Source organism: Xiphophorus hellerii, chromosome 22, assembly GCF_003331165.1.
Source record: "Xiphophorus hellerii strain 12219 chromosome 22, Xiphophorus_hellerii-4.1, whole genome shotgun sequence".
NCBI classification, from domain to species: domain Eukaryota; kingdom Metazoa; phylum Chordata; class Actinopteri; order Cyprinodontiformes; family Poeciliidae; genus Xiphophorus; species Xiphophorus hellerii.
The window spans coordinates 24,828,583-24,850,965 of NC_045693.1; the positions used below are offsets into that span (position 1 = coordinate 24,828,583).

At 40.7% G+C, this 22,383-nt stretch overlaps 1 protein-coding gene across 5 annotated transcripts in view; it reads left to right on the top strand.

Moving 5' to 3' along the window:
* The window catches only part of wdpcp (WD repeat containing planar cell polarity effector), a 102,614-nt gene extending 81,730 nt beyond the window's left edge, over nucleotides 1-20,884 (top strand). For 4 of the 5 annotated variants that reach the window (XM_032553705.1, XM_032553708.1, XM_032553706.1 and 1 more), the window contains 5 exons: nucleotides 7,539-7,638; nucleotides 13,461-13,572; nucleotides 16,950-17,035; nucleotides 18,259-18,290; nucleotides 20,558-20,884. In XM_032553705.1, coding sequence (XP_032409596.1) covers nucleotides 7,539-7,638; nucleotides 13,461-13,572; nucleotides 16,950-17,035; nucleotides 18,259-18,290; nucleotides 20,558-20,608 — 381 coding nt within the window. In that variant the 3' untranslated portion in view covers nucleotides 20,609-20,884. Of the gene's footprint in view, nucleotides 1-7,538; nucleotides 7,639-13,460; nucleotides 13,573-16,949; nucleotides 17,036-18,258; nucleotides 18,291-20,557 lie in introns of those variants that run through there. The other variant, XM_032553709.1, reaches the window with a different exon arrangement.
* The last annotated feature ends 1,499 nt before the right edge of the window (nucleotides 20,885-22,383 follow it).

A 22,383-nucleotide genomic window follows, 5' to 3' on the forward strand; every position in this document is an offset into this window, starting at 1 on the left:
GCAACCCCAATATAGCATAGTCATGTTAGCCATGTTACGTAGTCAGTGTAACATGCCAACTCAGGAACTACCTTCTTTCATACGTTCATACAACCCACTGTGTTAAGCATACGGTTCTAAACTTCATATGTGGAGTCATAATTAGATCTTAAATTTACCTCACAGATAAAATTCTATGCTAAAAGTAGGAAGTTAGCACTTCTTACACTTTAGGCTAGCCAGAAAAATTTGTTTGATAAAGCAAAATCTTTCCTTCCCCATACTAACAGTCAACAGAGCAATGCTTGTTTTGTGTCAAACCATGAACTTCTGAGTGCTTTTGAGAAGTCCTCATCCTGCACACAATTTATACATTTCAGAAATTGAGTAAAAGTAATATATACCTTCTGTTTTTGACTCTTTCACCTTCTTTTTAAACGTCTTGAGCAGATTTAGGAAGCCTGCGTGAACCCCTTTGTGAATGGCCACAATGGGAATCTGCTCATATCTGGTTCACTGATTTCAACAGATACCGGCCGATGATCGTCATCCCAGATCTGTAACAAAGCTAATGCTCATTCACAGCAAACTGTTTCAAGCACCTCTTTTTTTTAGCCTCAGCGACCAAGAGAGCAGCAGCTCATTGTCTGCAAAGAGTGAAAAAGAATCGAGAAAGGAAAAAGGACAAGGGGCCACATTGACATTTCACCCCTCGCCCTGTCCTTCGGTCTAATTAGGTTGTGTTGTTGCTTTAACCTGCTGCTTGGCTGATTGGGCCGAGGCGGAGGGGGTTAATGAGGGCAACCCCCCCCCGCACTCACTGAACTCTTTGTAACTTACTAACTTGCCCGCAGAACTCAATAACGCGCCGCCGACTTGATAGAATGGACTCGCAGATAACATGGAAGCCATCACCTCCTCCAGAAATGCTCAGCATGACCCCCTCCTCCCCACCATGACACGACCCTCCATTGTTTCCCAGCTAACAATAGAGGTCCTTCACAGCCCCCTACCCCTCCGCAAAAAGAAAAATAGAAAGCTTTTGTTAAAATGAAACACTTACTGCTGGGTTAAATTGAGGGGGAGGAAGAATTGGTGGGGAGGTTACTGATTGGTTGGCTCGTTTTTTTTTGGTGCTCTTCTGTAACTCCCTAATTAGCCTTTGATAATGAGTTGATAATGTAACCAATTAGGTCATTCGTCAGCCAAATCGAGCCCACGACACCTCCCTCCCTTTTTTTTTTTTTCTGCGCCTCCTAAATAGGACTTGGTGGAGCTTGCTAATTAAATCAAATTTTTTTGTGATAGCTGAATTGAACGCCAGCTCGTCTGTTTCCGAAGGAGGCCTCGTACAGTATCGCTGAGTGTCCTCCTATCTATCGTCGCTGGCAACACAGAGGGAAGACGAAGGGGCGGAGATGTCGCTTCGGCGTCTTTGGCAATAAACTCACAGTTGTCTCTCACGTGATTAATTAGCCCTTTTAAAACTCTCGACCCCTCTCTAACACAAGACTTTGGGGTGTTATTTGTGTCGTGAGGCAAGTGTGAAACTAATTATGTTGATTTCTCGAGATGTTAGCATATTTCCGCCTGCGTGTGGCTGTCAGTATTGTTGGCAAATGCTGACGCTTTAACAAAACCTAAAATAAAAATGCTAACTGCTTTAATTTGAGTCTGTGAGACTGATTGTTAATAAAGTATTTTTGGTGTTGCCAAAGATAAAGAAGGACAGATAATTTGAAAGCACCCAGATAAATATATATAAAATATATATATATTGTTTTGGTTCATGCAATGAGTGTACCTCTGAAGTAAATCAACAGGATCGGCTGCCAGGTCCTCAGAAGGCTTTGCCCAGACTACTCATTTACTAATCCCTGAAATTTTCAAATTTCACACTTTTATAAATGATCTGTTGCTCACAGATGTATGACAGTTTTACAAACTTATCAAAGGAGTAAACTTTTCAAATGACTGATATTTCCTGGAGCCTTCCTGAGAATTTCTTCTTTACTTGGAAAATACAAAATATAGTATCAGAAAACATATTTAACAATTATAATTTAAACAAATACAGGTAATCAATATGTTAAATTTGAAACAAAACATGCTGATTTGACTTAAGACGGATCATAATTCATGTGGTGGTTGGAAGAAATTTTATATTCAGTGTCCAGCTTTCAGTGCCCCGCAAATTTCTGTCTACTTTTTTATTTACATTTCCTCTTTTTTTTTCACTTCACGACTGCAAACCACAGTATTTAGGAATTTTATGTCTGTAAAAGGGAAACTTTGATTTGTTTTCAACCCTCCACTGTGAATACTTTGTTGATCGACCTTTCGTTGACACTGACGTTAGAATACAGCTGCAAAACGGCTCAAGCTCAGTCAGATCGGACGTGAACGTCGATTTTCAAATCTTATTGCAAATTCTTATTGAATTTAGGACTGGACTTTGACTAGTCCACTGTAACAAATGAATGCGTTCTGGTTTAAATAATTTTTCTCAGCTACGGCCTTATGTGTTGGGTTGTTGTCCTGGTGGAAGGTAAAACTCTGCCCGTCTCAAGCGTCTTTTTCAGCACCTAACACTTTCTCATTCGTGCTTGTCGTGCATTTAGCCTCGTCCATCTTCCAGTCAACTGAGCAAAAGAAAGAATCCCCACAGCATCATACTGCCACCATCATGTCTTAGTGAGGCATTTTTGACATTGTTTCTGTGAAATAAAATCTGTCTAGAGAAGTTAAGGACAAATGATAACTTGTTGAGCTTTACAACAAGATGTATTCATTATCAATGTTAAAGATACACATTTTTATTTTTGATGTAATTTTACACTGTTTTAAACTGATCTGATTTGAGTGGTAATTTAATAGCTAGGCAAACAACTGTTATCTTACAGTGCTCTAAAGGGAATGGATATTTTCAGAAGGTATTGTAAGACCATTAATTAACATAAGTATGTTTTTCAGTAGAAAATTATTAACAGAAATATTTTTGATACTTTTAATCATAATTCTATTCAATACAACTGGATGTTTCTGGGTCTATGTAGAATCGTAAATATTTTAAGACTGCAAGCCAGAAATATTAAGACTAGGCAATAAAGCTATAGATCTTTAGATTTAATGGCTTTATTAAAACTACCTTCGTTTGTTAGATTGGCATTACCTCGCACTTCATTCACTGCATTTATTTCCCCCACAACAGACGCATGTTCCCGTCCTTCCCCGTTTATGTAGTGCGACAGGAACCCGCCCCGGTCAGGTCAGACTCCATACAAACATGAGTCGGTCTCTTAATGTGCTGAAAAAAAAAATGTTGCTCTGTGCCAGTTAACCTAATCCCTGATTTATTTGCAGGAAACCCAAATATCAGTCAGTATCGGGTTCTTAGCGTCCGCCACTGCTCTCCCCTCCCCTGTGCTCCCTTTAAAAAAAAAAACAGCCCAGTAAAACGCCCCTCTTTATCAGCGCAGTTAGCTGGCTCGCCGCAACCCCTAAAGCTCTTATATAAATAAGATTAGTGTTGCGTTTGAGCGTCGGGGAATAAGAGGTGTAATATCTGATGGTTTTATATGCAGTATTATTGTTATCCCCTCTTAGTCTGGCTGATACTACTCTCTCTCTTTCTCATTTTGCGTTTGTTCACTCACTGATTCCTTCTCTGGGTCTCTTTCTACACATTCAGACAGTATTATGAGGGGCTAAGCTGGAATAAAGCGCCTCAGCATCAAATGTTCATATTGTTCTGATCTGTCTGTCACACCGCCTCATCCTCTCGTATTTTTTACTATTTATCTTTTATTTTTCCTGCCTTCCTCTCTCTTCTTCCACGTTCCGCCTTCTTGGTTCTGTCATCCGCTGCTCTGTTTGTTATCAATTAAGCACCTCGGTCATATCTAATTGTGGGGCCGTGTCCTCATTTGTAAGGGCCGAATCTGTCACCTCAGTCCTGGGAGCCGATTTAGGCCCCTTTGAGGCCATTTTGTTGTCGTCCATTTTCACATTTCCAACTAACTCTCCTCCACAGAGGGCAGGCACCACACTATAATTACCCAATCTGTTCCTATTCACACTCCTCAATTTCAGCACCTCACCCTCTCTCATTCTCCTTTGCTCTCCCACTCTCTTTTGGGAACCGGCACCCCCCCTCGTCTTTTTTTTTCTCATTGGAAATGGTGTGGGTGAGGGGGTGGGCTACAAAAGCCGGGTTACAATATGAGGGTATTAAGTCTGGGTGCTGGCTCAGCTGGGGGCTGGCTTTAGCCAGCTGAGGGTTATCCATGACGAGCCCTGAGTCACAGTGCTGATGTCCTGTGATGTTGCTGAAGCGGAAGACTTTGCTTAACGTGCTGTACACTTTGATGGGCCCTCAGTCCCTGCATTCTGCCTGGGGAAACCCTGCGGGCCTCAGGAGCCACTTGTTGGGTTTCCGGATGAGCATTTTCTACACTATAGATCCAGACTTAATAACATTCTTGCGGTGCGTATATTCAGTTACTGATAAAATACGTTTGTTTGGTTTTTTATCAATAATATAAGGGATTTTAACTGGGGCTGAAACAAGTAATTTGATTAATCGGGATGAATCGATTATTGACAAATTATGTAATGAAAGAACTCATTTATTAATCGATTAATTGTTTACTGTACTACTTTAAATTTAAGATCTTTTAAAAAATGTAAATATCTTCAACTCAAAACTCCTAAAGTTTCATATAGTTTCACCTCTACCTGCTTCAAGTTCTGTGAGAAACAAAAAATCTCCTATTAAACAACTTTTTGCTAACCAATTATTGATCGAATTGTAAAAGTTGGATGAAATGTGGCATGACCTTTCAGTCTGCTGATATTTTTAAAACTATCCATCCATCCATCCATCCATCCATTTTCTGTTCACCCTTGTCCCTAATGGGGTCGGGAGGGTTGCTGGTGCCTATCTCCAGCTACGTTCCAGGCGGGAGGCGGGGTTCACCCTGGACAGGTCGCCAGTCTGTCGCAGGGCAACACAAAGACATACAGGACAAACAACCATTCACACACACACACACCCCTAGGGAGAATTTAGATAGACCAATTAACCTAACAGTCATGTTTTTGGACTGTGGGAGGAAGCCGGAGTACCCGGAGAGAACCCACGCATGCACAGGGAGAACATGCAAACTCCATGCAGAAAGACCCCGGCCGGGAATCGAACCCAGGACCTTCTTGCTGCAAGGCAACAGTGCTACCAACTGCGCCACTGTGCAGCCGTATTTTTAAAACTATCTGGTACTTATCCAAATTAGTACCACATATGGAGGTGGTTCAAATCTGATTTTGTGAGGGAAAGAGGGGTTAAAAGATTGGAGTAGGACTGTTCAGACTGTCATGAAAAACTCATGGATCACATATGGGCAAAAAAATCGGATGTGGGTCGTATACGGCTGCTATGTGAACTCGGCTTGTTGACAGTATCTATAAGCCAGATTTGCTTGAAAAACAGCTTTTCTATGCTACTGCAGCTTTAACTGGAGCTTCTTGCATCGGTCCAAATGACCAAACTTTTCAGAAATAATTTTGAAACAGAACCTCATGTCCAGTGTTAACATATGGTGGAGGTTCTGTGATACTGTTTACTGTATTCATGGCTTTTAGCCTCCATTGAGTAGTACTAAATGTAAGTGACATCAAATATAATTGTTGCCTCATTTTGCTCTTATGGCTCAAGAGAGAAAATGCTAGAAATACAAGATTAACATATTCAACTGTTGATATGCCATTGATGCTATCAACAGTTGATAGCATTGATAACCTGTTGACCTTTTACAGTTTCCCTGTAAACGTTCCTGTAATCGTTTCATATGGTGTTAATTAATATTTCTTCAAGCTTTCTGATTATCATTCAATCCTTTCATGTTTTCTTTTTTTACTATTCGGCTTCCGTTTCACTCACTTTTGTATTCATGTAGCTCTTACCTATGAGTCATTAAGACATAAAAAAGGCTCCTAAACCGAACAGATGTAACCAATATTTTATCTGCACATGCAATCCTGAAGGACTTTTTACTAGCAGCCTCCAACAGTCTAAGTATTTACTCAAAATACTGCAAATACTTTGAAAAACACAAAAGACAGCACAGTTTGACAAAAGAAAAAATTCCACCTTAAAGGTTTTTTTAAAACTTGATGATTAAGTTTTGGGTGTTTTCTTATTTTTTTTTCCTTGTAATGACCCGACTTTCATATCCTGTTCACCTGCTGCAGATAGTTTTTCTTTGGTCCAACATTTATTACTTTTTCCTTTTGAACTCTTTCCTTGTTTTTTTTTAAGCAAACACTTTACAATAAATAAATAGATATGCAATAAATACCGTATCTGGAAAGCGGGTCGTGGCAGATGGACGTTAAGTCTAAACCTGGTCTTGTTTCGGGATAGTTCCTGTTAAAAGGGAGTTTTTTCTCTCCACTGTCGCTGTTGCTCAGGAGGATGTGTCGCTGCAAAATCAGACGTAAGGCAATGAGAATAAGCTTTATCACAAAACGATCAACCGAATTCGACAATCATCATGTTTACGATTGAACTGGATCTAAATCTGAATGTTTGACTGTGTTGATATTAAGTGGACAGATTTCATATAAAAAATGTTCAATACGTACTGGACATGTTTGTCTTGAGAATCTGGTGTAAATTTGTTGGAGTTGGTGTGATGAATAATTAAAATTGAATTAAATTGAATGGCAAAGCATTACTCTGTATATTCTCTAGTGACGGCTGTTTTAAAGATTCAAAATGTCTTCCTATTTACCTTGTAAGACCAGATAATTAATGCAGAAATGTGCCCAAAACTGATTATTGTATTACTTAAACCTGCAAGTTGAAGCTCAGAGCCACAATATTCAGAGCATATCAACAATTTTTATAGCAAAAATAATGTCTCTCAGCAATATATCAATGATCATTATCTTGTATTATTATTATCATTTAGGACATATTTGGGCAGAAGATGGTTTACGTCTTAACCGAGCAGCAGAAGTCAGATGCTCAGGGGTTAATAATGAATGTATTGCCATATTATCTCTTTTTATGAGCATTTGAGGCTCAAGCAGAGATACAGAGGATACATGCTGTTTCCAATATTGTGACTGGCTGATATAATAATATGCTCGGCTGGATGTGTTTCCGTGTAAAAGGAGAATATGAGAAGGTGAACAGTCCCTCTCCCACTTTTGAAATGTGCCAGATAACATCCAGTCCTGTTTAAAAACCAGAGACAAGTGTGTGTGTGTGTATGTGTGTGTGCAGTTTGGGGCGCAGGCAGCAAGAAGGCTGATTTCAAAGTTTTTTTTTCTTTCTTTTTTTTGGAGGAAGCGGCATTTCATTCGAACTGGTGCCGTTTCTGATGTCGGACTTCAAACGGCTCCTTTTTTTTCTGCTTCTCATTTCATCTGTTTCTTCCTCCTCCTGCCAAAATACCGCGACCACCCCTCTATTAAAAAAAAACTATTGTCATCTGAGCCCAGATTCATTTTAGATTAACGTTCACGTTTCTTTCTTTCCCGCATTACCTTCAAAGGACCTCCATTATGTCGCCGGTGATAAGGGCGAGGTGGTGCTCGCGGACGTGGCCAAGAGGAAAGCTAATGAAATCGAAGCCCGGGCCATCGCAGGCGACGGTAAGAAAAATAATCACTTGTCCAAGCCCAAATAAAGAAAATGCAGCCCATTATTCCTCCTTACATGTCGATAACCTCGGCGGCTCAGCTCCAGTGACGCACCTGAGATATTTTCTCAGGCTCAAACCTTCCTTTAAAAACATAGAAAAGAATCAAATCAGATCAAGTTTGACTGAGAGATGTGGAACGAAACACGGACAACAGGTTGACTTGCCTTCCCTTTTCGTTTTCTCACACCTTTAGCTAGCCTGATAAAATCCAGCCCCCTTATGCTTTGCTTCGTACAGAGGCTCTGGCCTCTTGGCTATCGAGAAATGATCGCTTCCTAGACTCTGTTGAAGTTTTAAATTCTACCCAATTGCTAATGTTTAGCCGTAACTTATGTAATGTGGCAGTTTGATGCTATGAAGCTTAAACAACAATCCCCCACTGCAAAGAGAAAAGTGCAATATCCAAACAAGATGGCTATTAGTGTTAATTCAATATTTGGAAGCATTTCCAACAAGATCTGAACGGCTTCGTTCACTTCCTCTGCTGCCTTTTCTAGATCTACAGCCAGTCTACAATTAGTCATGTTCACGACTTCTCCATCTGTTCGCTGATTGGATCGGTTGAAAATATACCGGAGAAATCCACTTCAATGAGAGAAAGCCCAAAAGAGGAGCTGAAGGGAGATTATAACTGAGCAGAACTGCGTAGGTCAAGCTAACTTTTAGTAAAAACTATCATAGTTTAAAATCTAGATAAAGACTCTACGTTCAGACGTAAAATGAAAGGTTTTCTGGGTAGCCCAGCATGGTAGAAAAACTCGACCAATGCCCAGGTTTCCTTTTTTTTCCAGTCTATGCTGCTGGCCTTTAACAAACATTCCCAAAAGCACATTCCAGAGGGGATCAAGCAGAGTTCCTGATTACAAACCCATTCTCACAACCACAACCACACACACGCACACCACACACCCCCACACACACACGCACGTGCACACGCACGCCCACATGCAAGCACGCACACGCTCGGTCCACACAGAGGCTACAAGGGCCGACGGCTAGGCAGAAAAACATTCACATTTGTGAGGGGAACTAGATGAACATGTCGGATGAGTCCTTCATTGATGCTTAAAAGCGCAGCAGTAAGGCTGCGCGGGCATGTTTGTGTGTTCACTGATGAGGTATTTAACTCCACTGTATAAGGTCAAACCCCCGAGGCTGACCGTCTCGTCTGCGTGGCTGGGAATGAAAATGAGCATTTGTGTAACTCTGAGGCCTGTTTGCATCTATTTTCCCTTTTTCTTTTTTATTCCTAATGTGATGCTTAACACGCGCACGCCCCCCCCCCCTCCTTCGTAAGCTCCCTTAATTATGTCCTCGATGATTTACCTCAATCACCTGCAGCGTGTCCTATCCTTGGACAGCAGCACTGTGTAGAAGTGAGGAAGGGACACAGGTGAGAGGCTAGGAAAAGAAAGATCTGATGTGTCCATATATACTGTATATATAAGGAGCCGTTTGAAGTTCGACATCAGACACGGCACCAGTTACATTATATATATATATACATATATATATATATAATGTAAATGTTTAAATATAACAAAGGTTTTTAGGTCTTAAATGATTCTTGAATTCATGGTCAATCTTGGAAATAATCATTTGTTAAATTTTTTAAAAAACATAATTTTACTCCTTATGGAATGATAAACTAAGCTTTTTCAGAAGTAGCTATTAAAGTGATTTGCCTATTCACTTTCCCCACTTTAATATTTGCAAGTTATATACGCCTGTGTTTTTTGTCTTTCTTAAAAAATGAAGCAATTTTCAATTTGCTTCAAACTTGGGATGCATTTTTATACACAAACTGTACGAACCTACAAGTTATATGGCGCATATTGTTGGAAACAAACATCACTTCTGGGGATTTTATTGAACAAATGATGATAATTTTAATGTAAATGATATAAAAAATTGTTATTGAAAAGTTTATCTTTTTCTCGTTTTGTTCGCTGCAGCCAGATTTCTAGAGTGTCGTGTTTTATTGCTAAAAAATGATACTGTACTGTTTTATTTGCTCTGGTGTGTGAGATGTAACTAGATCTCCATTTCTCTTTTAGGACTCAGCTGTCTATTAGGAGTTCCTAGTTTTGATGCATTTATTAAATCTGACCTTTTTTAGAATTTCACTTTCTGATTACCGATCAGAACTGCTGAAGGGAAAATCAACTAATTTTAGTGATTACACTATCTATAGTAGGTATGTATACAACAGTTACATGGCAACCCCATTCAAAATACAAATCTAACATGACACAACACGTCTATTTATGTTAAAGATATAACATAAATAGATGATAAAAGTCATATGGATTCCTGAATGTAGGCAAAGTAAAACCTTGTTAAACTACAAATTGTGATGAAGCAGTTTGACAAAAGAGCAAGAAAAAACCTACTTTTATTGATGGCAGCTATTACACGTACTATTATACACAACCAGATTTGTCAGAAACCATTTGATTTGATGTAGATATTTCTACACAACACGAAGAAATAACATCAGAGTGCTACATCACGAGGAGGATGTCGAGCCTTTCAATCTGCACCAAACAGCACTCAACCTACACACACCTCAGCAGTGTGCGTAGTGCTTCTACGTGTGTGTTAGCGTGCATATTAACGGTGCTTAAAAGGCCGACCATCAATAATAAGTGTGATGCTTCAAGCAGAGGGCTCCAGTGAACCGGTGTCTCACTTTACACACTCGTACATGCACACACATTTAGCATTTGTAGCATAATCTGTGGACGGCTGGAGGGCAGGCCAAAAGCAGAATTAGCTTTTTAAATCGATAAAAATAAGCAAATCTCAATCTGTGTGTCTTCAGGGTCTCTAAAGGAAAACAATTCTGATTTTACAGGTTTTGTTTTCTGCTAAATCTCTCTTATGAGTCATTCTAACATACTTCTTCACTAGTTTTCACCCCATAGAAAACTCTGACCAAGTTTGAAACTGAATTAGTAGTTAGAAATTGGTAACACAGAACAAGGGGCTGGTATTTACCAGCTTCACTTTGTACACAGGGTTTAGGTTCTCAGCTTTTGAGAAACGATCGCTATGAAGCTTTTCGGAAATTGCCTACGCTGCAAACAACTGTCCTTCGCTGCGAAGTGAGAGGTGCTATATCCGAACAAGATGGCAACTTCATTGGTCAGTCGGTTGGTTGTCATTGTTAAAACTACAGGGGGAAATGTAATTCAAAAACAATCTCATTGTTCCCAACTTCCTCTGTTCACTGATTGGCCCGGCTGAAATTCTATCAAAGGAATCCAAGTGAATGGGAGAAAGCTCGGGCTGAGCAGTGAAGGGAAATGAGAGTCAAACGGAAATGCCCAGACTAGGAGTTTGTTAAACTAGCCTGTCACCAAGATACTATGTGCATCGCATGCTGCATTGATGACAATTATCAAAGGTAACCGAGTTTTATAGGTAGAAAAAAGGATTTTAACTCCAACAAAGTAATTCCTTAATAGCTACTATCCAAAACCTTGACTCATGCTAAACATTTAACTCTCACATTTGTATTTCCACCTAACATTAAAGTGATGTGTATTAGTTTATCTCCTGAGATGAGGACAGATATACAGAATTCTCGTAGTTATGGACACAATAGTCTAACATTTAATCTACATTCATCAATGTTGCTTTTGCACTTCCGTAGTTAGAATCGTCAGTGAAAAGGCCTGATGACAACAGAGAAGTGTGAGTTAATCAATACCGTAATAATGATTCTGGATTAATTTTTCTGACCTAATTTCAACTGTAGAGTCTGTTGAAATTATCACAACATGCCCTGGGGTGAAACACGGAGGTGGCACCTTTATGCTGTGGGAGGGTTTACTTCAGCAGGTACAGGAAGAAATGTGAAAAGTTTGAGGTTTTTTAAGGCAAAAAATGTCAATACTTTGTCTGGAAACCATATATGTTGACTAAAATATATATGAGGATGTTTTGACATAGCTTTATTAAACGAGTCGTATACTGGAATGTAGACAGTAATTGAGGAACACGATGATGAACAAAGTTTTCTTCAAGCAAAACAAGAACATTCACGTTTAGTTTCCTAGCTTAATTTGTCAGACTTTGTGCCGGGGTTTTTTTTTCACTTAAACATCTTAACTTGTTTTCAAAGTGTGATCTCCATAAGCATGTAGCTGCAGCGAGCCACACTTTGACTTTTAAATTTTATGCATATTTCGTCCTTTCTCGTGTGCTTCAAGCCGCCTACAAACGATGTCTTCACAATGCAGTTTGGAGGTGTGCACATTGGCTCCAGTTTTAATTCTTCATAAGATGCTTCCTACTTACATATGTCTTCATAAAAAGCATGGCTGCGGCTTAAATCAGACGAAACCTTCAAAAAAAGCAGAAGGGGGGGGGGCACTTGAGCTCTGATCAATGTGGTTTTTTTAAAGCATGTAGAAGTTGGTTGATGGGCCGAAACAGACGAACAAATGGGGATAGTTTGCATGTTAGTTGGAGCCAGAGGCAATTTTCCTCCAGGTGTCAGGTGTAGCTGCTAGTGTAGTTGGGAGCACTTACCTCGAAGAGCAACAATACAAACTGCTCATCACGTCTCACTGAAGTTTAAAAAAAAAAAAAACGCAATTGAGATGATTTGCATTGAAAAACACCAGATAAAGAAAGAAAAAAAACATGCTTCTTGTTTGGATAATTTTTTAAAAAATTGACTCGGTACCAAATTGAGCGGTTGTTTTAAAGTGGATGCCAGCGATAGACGCCACATCTTCTGTGCGTCTCTTCTCGCATTCATGCGCGCTCATTGTGAATCTCGATCCTCTGAGATTCCCGCCGCCGCTTGTACGCACACAAGCGCACAATAGAGAACACGGATTGCAGCTTAGAAATGCTCCTTTTCATACGGGCATTGGAAATCGCTTATAGCTGTCTGGCTGATATGTGTGCTGATCTGGATTGATACGGCGCTGTGAGAGGCAGAAGGCCTTTTTCTCTTCTCCTCCATCTCTCTCTCTCTTTTTTATTATTATTCCTTTCGAGTGCCAAGAGAAAAAGCCAACTTGGTTTTGCAACGGTTGTGTCTCCCCCTCACAAAGGCTGATGTGACTGCAGGGCCTTTTCAGCGGGCAGAGACGAGAGCTTTATCTGGAGATCCACTTCTCCACCTCCTCTCTGCCTTTCTATCTGCTCTTTGTTGTTGCAGTGAAAGCCTGTTAGCTCCGCTGCGCGTTGAGGGAAAGACGTGGTTGTTTCTGCTCCCTTTCCCAGCTGCTTTGTTTGCACATCCTCCATGACTATTTGACTTCTTGTCTCAATTCAGAAATTTTCCCAAGTGGCAGCTCACTGTCGCGTACCATGCCTCAGTAAAGCGTTCGTAGCTCTTGAACTTGTTCACATGTTACAACCACAATATGTCACATGGGATTTTATGTGAAAGCCTAAAGTAAGGCAATGCGTGATTGGGAAGTGGGATTGAAGTGAGGGCTTTAAATATTTCTTCCACATCCTTGCTGTGTTCCCTACATTGTTTGCAGCAAACTACAAACAAGACATCTTCTAAGTTCCTTCCACCAACTCGTTTCCTCTTTCCACTCAATGTAAAGACCAAATTTCTGAGGTGCAAAACTAACAGTTGTCTTCAATGTCTTCCACATTGAAGTTTGTGGTTGTAACGTGACAAGACGGGACAAGGTTCAGTTCCATGATGACACCAGTGTCCTCACTGACTCACAGTAAGCATTTAGAGAGTGACAGTTAATGGGTTAAGCTGTTCTCTGATTTCATGTTCATTGTCAGGTGTTCTTCAGAGAGGCACCAGTGCTGCTTGTGGTTCCAGCTTGAGCCACAGAGAACCAGATGGGGACCCGAAGGGGACAGGTCCCTTCTCCTCAGACAACCCTCCAACAAAGTGAGTATGAACATCTGAGTTTTATTGTCTAAATGTGTCCTGTGCGGAAATCACACATCTATTCTCTTCAGTTCGGGATTGCAGTGGCAACTCCACTTACTACCACTTGACACACTGGAAATATTTAGTTAGAAACAAGAAGAATGAAGTGCAAACCTGACTATATTCCCCTATAGTGGAGGACTTGTTGATAGATGTCAGAAAAGGACTGCGTGCGAGACATCCAATCATCATCTAATCCTGGAAGGGATGTGGGATTGGTGGTGCTGGTGCCTCTCCCGTCGGTCATTGGGTGACAGATGGGGTACACCGTGGACAGGTCGTTAGGGAAACACAAGCTGTCTTTCCATTAACCATAGAACTGTGCAAATTGAAATTACAAAAATAAATCTGCTTAATGGAAACACTCTAATTTTGAAAAAAAACTCATGTTTTTTTATTTTAAAAAGTTTTGCGGTAGGATGAGGTGGTGTTTCAGTCGTATGAAAATAGATCAAAATCCTTTGAAAATGCTTTCCCCACACTAGCCTGTGGGGGCGCTGCACCAAGAACCACTGAAGGAAATAACATGAAAACCTCTGAAGAAGACACAGAGCGCAACTTCCTTATTCATGAAATGTAAATGAAAACGGAGTGACGTTGGATTTTAGCGTATTGTAGTTTTTCTCTTTTGTCTTTGGCAATAGACCATGAGACATTTCTCTTACTAACACTAGAGTCTTGTGCTTGTTTTGGTTGTATTTACCCAGAATGCCCTGCACTACATTTTGCTTCCTGCTTTTGGAAGCAGGTCCACTTGACGTTCATATATGCATTTGGACTGCTCCAGAGTTCACTTCAACTGAACCAAGACCCATATTGATAGGCGGACCAGAGTTCACTTTTTTGGTCACCATCAGAGTTCAATTATACATTCACACTTCCCCAAACGAACCAGACTTCCTAGACAAATGAACTGCAGTTTGATTAAAGCTTTCAGGGCTGCTGTGAATGCACTCTAAGGCTGTTTAGCAGAATAGAAGTGTGTCATTTCATTAAAAAAAACTACAAATCTTTAAGCATTTAGCTCTGCTCTTTACAAATAAAGTCTCCAGACACATTTGCTCTTTTTGTTAATTTATGTCTCCTCTTTGAGAGAGCACCAGCGGCCCTTTGGCCGAGGATTGGCTTCTTCTCCCCTGTGAAACTTCAAAATGTCAAAGCCACATTGCTTCCACTTCTTAATGCTTCCAGTGATCCGAGATTTTAAAAGCCACTGGTCCAGTTCAGCATCCAGAGTTCCTACCCAAACTCTCCGTCTCTGAGTTTAAAACAAATGGAAAAAAGAACGACTTGTTGAAAAAGTAGAGACACTGATAGAAGCGTCCATGACTCCATTATTATGGGACGGTGGGGGAGGGAAGTGATGGATACTGCATCTAGCATATCAGAGTATTTATATGGGATTTGGGTGTTTTAGATAAAAAGGCGCTCTTCATCCTCACAGGCTTTCATGGCTGTTTGACTGTAACAGTGATGACTCTCTGAACCCCCACCTACCACTAAGCCTCCTCCATCCATCCCAAATCCCCTCCAATTTAAGCAATCTGGGTCCAGAGAGAGGTAAAGAGAGATGCTGCGGCCTAAGCTCTTTTTTTAAACACTAAAAGAAACAAGAGGAGGATAAAACATGTGGAAAAGAAGGTGACTTGGTGCCAGAATCTCCATCGTACCCCATCTTCCTCTACTCTGCCGTTAGGCTAAGGAACCAGATTCCCAAAACCTCCCAAAAGACAATAGCCTGAGAGAGGAGCAAACAAAGCTCCTGCTTTTTTTTATTTCAATCACCCCCTCCTCCTTTAGAGGAAAAATTACTCAGAAGCCCCCCCACCTCCCCTTCGGTAATCTGGTCTCCAATGAAGTTTCATTGTTTCTCATGTGAAGCCAGTGGCAGCTTATCCGAGATGGAGTAGGGGAGGCATTATAACGCCGGCGCTTTCTCTCGTTTGTCTCGGCCAGAAAAGAGCAGCGGAGGAGAGGGGAGGTGAGCATAATGGCGGTTCGGGGGCTCCTCGCAGATTCCCGCATTTTCCAAATCTGACTCCACGCTCACGGTAGCGAGAGACAACGAGACGGAAGTCTGGGAAGCTTCCCAATGTTCCTTTGATGGCTGCTGGCCTCTGTTGTTCACCACACACTCCTCTGACAGAGGAGTGCAGAGACTGTGAGCGCTTGGCAGTTTCTCTCAGTGAAGGCCAAACTTATTGTGAGGCTCAGAACCAACAAGGAGCTATGACACGGTTTCACTCTCTGATCAATCCGGAGAGTGAAAATCTATCGTCACAGAGGGGGTTGCTGTGGGCACAAAGATGTGAAGTTTGATATACAACTTCCGGCTCCTGAAATTAACATCAGGAAGTCTGAGCTGATGGTAAAGGCAATGACTGTTTCAGAGTAATAAAGATGAGGAGGCTGGCAGAGTAAACTAGGTAAAGATGTTCAGGACCAGTTCAGGTACTGAGGCTGAACTGGTCCCGGGGTCTGTAACTGGAAACACAGAAGAGCAAGCAGTCGATCAGAACTACAGATCACAGTCTGAGTGACTACAGAGTGGAACCACATCCATCCAACCAACCATCCAACCCGCCAACCGACCGACCAACCAACCAACCAACCAACCAACCAACCATCCAACCAACCAACCAACCGGCCAACCAACCAACCAACCAACCAACCAACCATCCAACCAACCAACCGGCCAACCGACAAAGCAACTGATCAACCAGGATTAAAGTCCGTCTCTCTGTCTGGCTTTCTTTCTTTCCTTCTTTCTTTCTTTCTGTCTTATTTCTTTCTCTATAGATTCCTCCACTGATTTGTATTGGAAACACATCATGTGAAGAGTTCTCATAAACTCTCTCAAACACAAATCAGTCAACAGCTGTCCATTTGTATCTCTGTCTTCCAACAGTTTTTGTCTTTGTTGTTGCTGGTTCTTTTGTGTCTTTATGACATTTTTTATTGATTTACACCCAAACTGTGTCTTTTATCAGAACATTATCAGTGAAATATCAATTTTCTTTCTAAATGCTTGGACTGTTGACCAGTTTAAAGGCTTCACTGTCACACCTCGTCCTGGGCGCTGTACTTCTGGCTCCATCCACCAAACCTTCCTCTAGCAATGTACGCAGAATAGATATAACCAAAAAGCTTAGTAAAGTGACATAACGGTCTGAAACACATTCCTCTTGAGATGGATGTTCTTTTCCTGACCTCTGTGACATTTTAGATGGTTTAACCAGCACTTTCCTTGGCTTGGTCGAGGTACTGAATTAGTAAATTGTTCTGTGTTTAACAGACGTGTACACAACTAATCGTGCTCTGTTGTTGTTCTTTAGAGCCGATGAACGGACCAGACTAAGGAGACCAGAGTCCGTCCATGTGGCGGTCAGTCCAGATCTGCTCAGAACGCTGAGACAGACAGGTGGGTCTTCTGCGGGTCGTAATCAGAACATAACAAAACTGTAGCTCAAACAAACACAGCAGCATGCAATGCTTTGAAAAGGTATTCCCCGACTTGCATATTTCTTCAGTTTAATCTTTTTTGCCACACATAATTGTTTCAGATCATCAAACAAATGCTTATGTCAAACAAAGATAAGCCTCAAACGCTGTCTGTGAAAACTAGTAGTGATGTTTTTCCATTCCTTGGGCCTGCTTTAAGGTGTGCCAGACCATCTCAATCAGATTAAAGTCTAGATTTTGACTAGGACAGTCCAAATCCTTCATTTTGTTTTCAAAAAGTCCCAATTTCATCTTGTCAGTCTACAGAATATTTTCCCCAAAGTGCAGCAAGTCATTAAAATGTTGTTTTTTGGTAAATGTGATACAGTCTTTTGGATCTTTTTGGTCAGCTGTGAATTTTGCCCTCAGTTTCTCCACCAGATGCCTTTTTTTTTTTTTTCTTATTGTTGAATGATGAACTGTGGGAAAATCAGGCCATCGGTGCTCCAGATGATGCTTTGAAACTTAAAAGCTGCTCCCTACATTTCCTCTGGCTGTCATCGTATTATATTTTCAATCTGTTTGATGATCGGAAACATGCAAGTGCAAGAAAGTCTGAAAGGTGGCAAATATTTTTCTCTCAACCTAAGCGATGTTTAATTATGACCGCTGGCTGTGATCTACAGAGAAATGCGGATGCTTGTTGAGGACTTTAAGAGCTCTCAGTGCTCACACACCAACACTTCTCAAGCGACATTCCTGCTTGTACTGCTCTCAGTGCTTTCAAACATCTGAGCTCACTAACCGGTTTCTTAGAAAACGTCCATTAAAAAAACATCACTTCTCGTCCTCTTCTCACTGCTCTTTACATTTTAATAATTCCATTTCATTTGCAATTGTCTCAGCACCGAATCGCTCTGTCGCTCCATAATCCGGACTGTAGGCTATTGAAAGGAAACATTAGCATCAACGTCTTCTGTTTAAGGCATGCTGGGGTTTTAATGTCAATCACAACCTGATTAGCGCTGAGCTCAAAGAGAGGGAGATCACCATAAGTGACAACGTGGTTTTTTTTATTCACATTCGTTAAAAGCCAGAAAGACGACATGTTGGACTCTGAGCAATCGTGTGAACTGTTTACTGTTGAAGTGTCACTGTTACTACAGCAGCCATATTCTGTTGTTTTTGCTTCTGTTTATGCAGGAAGCAGTGGCAGCAACAGAGAAGGAGGGAACGTAAGTAGACTGACAGAAGTGTCATAAGCCAGAGATGTTCACATGTCGTTGTTTGCGAGTTCAAGTCAAGTCTCAAGTCATCTGTATTTGAGTAACACGCAGTCAAAATTCAAATCATTTTATCTGTCATGACACTTCTGCTGTATGGTTTGCATAAAACGCTACATTGTGCTATATAAGGAATGATCATTAGCGTTAGCTGCTAAATAACAAATACAGTTAAAGTAAATCACACACAAATGTTTTCTTGTATCTGGGTTTTTCTCCAAACAAGTTTTTTTTTTTTTTTTACCAAAACGGACATAGTTGATTCAACATTCACTATCGTCTTCTGTCTTTTACTCTAAAAGAAAAATGAGGACTGTGAACTAAAAATCAAAACTCTGTCTTTAAAAACAGAATTTAAATTTAACAAAAATGATCCTGACATAAAAGCCCTGACAGTAACAACTTTTAGTCTTTTAATGGACGGGACGCAAACAGCGCTGCCGTTATTGTGATGGTTTACACGCCACATGCTCACGCGTTTATGTCTGAGACAGAGAAGAGATAGCAAGCAAAACACACAAAAACAAGATTGTTCACAATTTTTAAAGGGGAAAAATTATGTTTTTCCAGGCACACACTGTAATTTTATAACTCAATCAAGTAACTATGTTCACTTCAGTTGTTACAAAATGCAATATATACAGTATCAAATATGACAACAATGCGTCTCTATTTTTTAACAACATTTTTACCAGCGTTTCACTGAGAAGTAGTTCATTTAATGAGCTCAGCAGATGTGCAGTTCCATCAGGGGTTTGCTTCTTCAGACTAATTGCTTCTGGCTAGTCTGAAGGAGCTGAGTGGAGGAGTCTCGGGGTGGTGCTGGGTGCACTGAGGCATTTTGCAGAGCTGAATGGTTTCTATGGGAGATTTAATGGATTTCTCAGACATGCATGAAAGAATCAAAGCAGCACTCCAGTGTGTTTTTGATGAGGGCATAACATAGCATGATGTAAAGCTCAAACAAGTCAGTTTTAATCAGTACTGCCCCTTTAAGTCGCAAGTCCAGGTCAAGACTGAAGTCACTGAAGTTGCATACACTTAAGCTTATGCAACTTAAGTGTGACTTGAGTATGAGTCCCAAACTTTAGTCGCCATCGCTGTCGTAACCCTTATATTTAGTCACATAACATGAGTTTATTTATGGAGACTTTATATCATACACCAAAGAACAAAGTGGAAAACTTTGGGAGAAAATTGTAGAGAAGCGAAAGTATGGCACAAACTTACCAATACGTCTCCCTCCACCTAAACTTACTGCTCAGCTAAGGAGAGCATTATTTAGAAAAGCAGCCTGTGGCAACTCTGGAGGAGATCCACAGCTCAGGCGGAAGAATCTGTTGTTGACATGGTGATTAATAGCCGTGCTCTTCACAAATCTGGCCTTTGCAGAAAAATGGCGTGTTGAAGAAAATACGTAAGAAGCATTTTTTTAAAAGTTTGCAACAAGCCTCAAGTGGGACATGAATCACATGTCATCATGCACCGCTCAGACGAAGCAGAACTCAAACTTTCTAATGCTAAATACTACATGTGGCAGAAAACTGACGCTGCACATCACCCTGAACACACCATCCACACCAGATCAAGAATCTGTGGTCAGACTGGTGGTCCTCTGAATTTAGTCTCTAGAAAAGATGGTAGAGGCACCGATAGACCATTAGACCAGGAGATGATTGGCTCAAGTGGGCCGACCAGAAATGCAGCCACCCTTCCAGATTTTTATTTGCAACATTTTTTTACACTGTCTTTTCCCTTCCATGTCACAAAATATGAAGAAATGAAAGCATGTTAATGCTTTTTCCAGGTATACAGGATCCTTTACACAGGATCCACAGGATGTATGTTTCTACAGACAATGATGAGGCATTTCTGTATTAAACCTCTAGTGTTCTGTACTTCTTAATGAAAAGCATGATCTTTTTCCATTTCATTTTTATCTAAGGCATCTTTCTGCATTGTTTCCTCATATTAGCCACTTCATGATGCCATTCATTGTATGCAGCCAGCATTTCAGGTTTAGTGTCCAACTTTGAATCATTTATTCATTTTCTAAGAACAAAAAACCACAGTTGAGATTATTTTAGACTATATGCACTTAATTTATTAGCCTAACAAAATAAATTACTAGATTTGCATGTTCATGCTGCACTTATAAGAGCTTATGAAAGTAAACTGATCCATGACAATAAATGGTGTTTCTGTTCTTTTTCTTCCAGGATGACGAAGACCCCGGGATGCTCCATGTAGTTCATTTAGGAATGGTTTGAAAAAAAAAAAAGATTTTATTCCCAAAAGGCGACAATATACTATTATATTCTCCTTATGTATCCCAATAGATGCATGTTTTTATTTGCAGAGAAGGATGCTTATCTGAAATGTTATTTATGCAAAACGGAATGTGCGCAATTAAAACATATTCAGTTGATCAAATACATTTTTGTAGAGCGTCTAACAAAACATGGACAGCTTTTCTGTTACAAGTACATCAAAACCTGCCACTCAGCAACCTGAATAAAATAAAGACGTTTTGTGTTGGTAGTTTATGTTGCAAGCATCCTCTTGCATGTGTGTCTGTGAGTGTACTCTGTAAATGTGTGTGTGTGTGGGGTGGGGATTGGTGTGTGTGTGTGTGTGTTTTGGCCGAGATTACGGGCCGCAGTTTTATTCATGAACGGGAGCCAGGCAGCGCCTTTAAAGCATCCGTCTTGCGGAGCCGGAGCCCCTTTCCTGAACAGCAGCCACAGCCGTGTCAGAGCTGTCGACGCGCTGCTCTCGCCGACTAATCTGACAGCGCCGCGCGAGCTCTAATCCCTCACTGTATCGTAATCTATTTACTTTGCATTCTAAGAGGATTTCCACAAAAAAAAAAAAAACATACAAGAAGTGATGCTGGAAATGGACAGAAGATCAACGAGGATGCTTTTCTGCTTCTTTTTTCTTCTTTTTCTTGTTTTGTTGGCTTTTTAAAAAAAAAAAAAAAAAAAATCATTGTCTGTTTTGCGGGTAGTCAATCCAACAAGCTGAAAGGAATTACATTTGTGACTGATACTAATACTTCTCTTAGGTAAACATCAGGGTGTTGTTATGTTTGCCCTCTGATGATACAGTCGCACTGCAGAGGCAGCTGCCGATAAGTGGCATCTGTCAGCGCGCGCGCGGCGTCTCTTGACGCGTTCATAATTTACAAACCAAAACTGCGTCATCCGCTGATTGTTCGACGTGACGGCTTCGAGAAAAGCTGCAAAATTGCCTTTAAAAAGGCGAGCCGCTCCCCCCCCCCCACCCCGCTGAATGCCCCGCGCCGTCACATGTTTTGACGCACAAACGGTGAAATCTCATCACACAAATTAAATAATGTAACGCAGACGAATAATAGTAATAATAAAAAAAACAATGTAAGGGTACCACGCGGTCTCCTCAGTCACCCCTTTGAGCAATTATGTCGGCTTTGTGAAATCACAAATGCTTCATTTAAAACGCGGCCAGCAGCTTTATTGCCTCAGATCTTTGCCATCCGTGATGACTTGCAGAGATAGGCTTATTAGTGGTATTAACATACTGCGCGGGGGGCTGGAGCTGCGAAACGGCCTTGTTAACATTTTGGAAACGAATCAAGCCTCCAGCACTCAGGTTATCTGCCTTTTTTTTTTTCCCTTTTTTTTTTGCCTCCTCAGTGCAACAGCTGTGCAGAGTTTCTGCAGAAGCCTTAGCATCTAATGATGCCCCTCCTGATTGGACCAACCCTCTCTCCCCCTGAGGGCGGACAGGGCTCCACTTATGGGTTTATTTCTGATGGGCACGACTCAAATTTACCGAAATATCATAGGAACGCGTGTCAGGGCCATTCTAGACGTCAAATAGACAGATTATTGAATTTGAGTTCAAATAAGTTGGATTTATTTTGCCATTAGTAGCAATTAAATCGCTTAAATTGAAATAAATGTCTCCTTGTCAATCTGAAAGTACACAAATAATTGGACGTATTGAATATTTATTCCTCCAAATCATTTTATAGCTAATAAAATCAGATTTCTTCTTCATT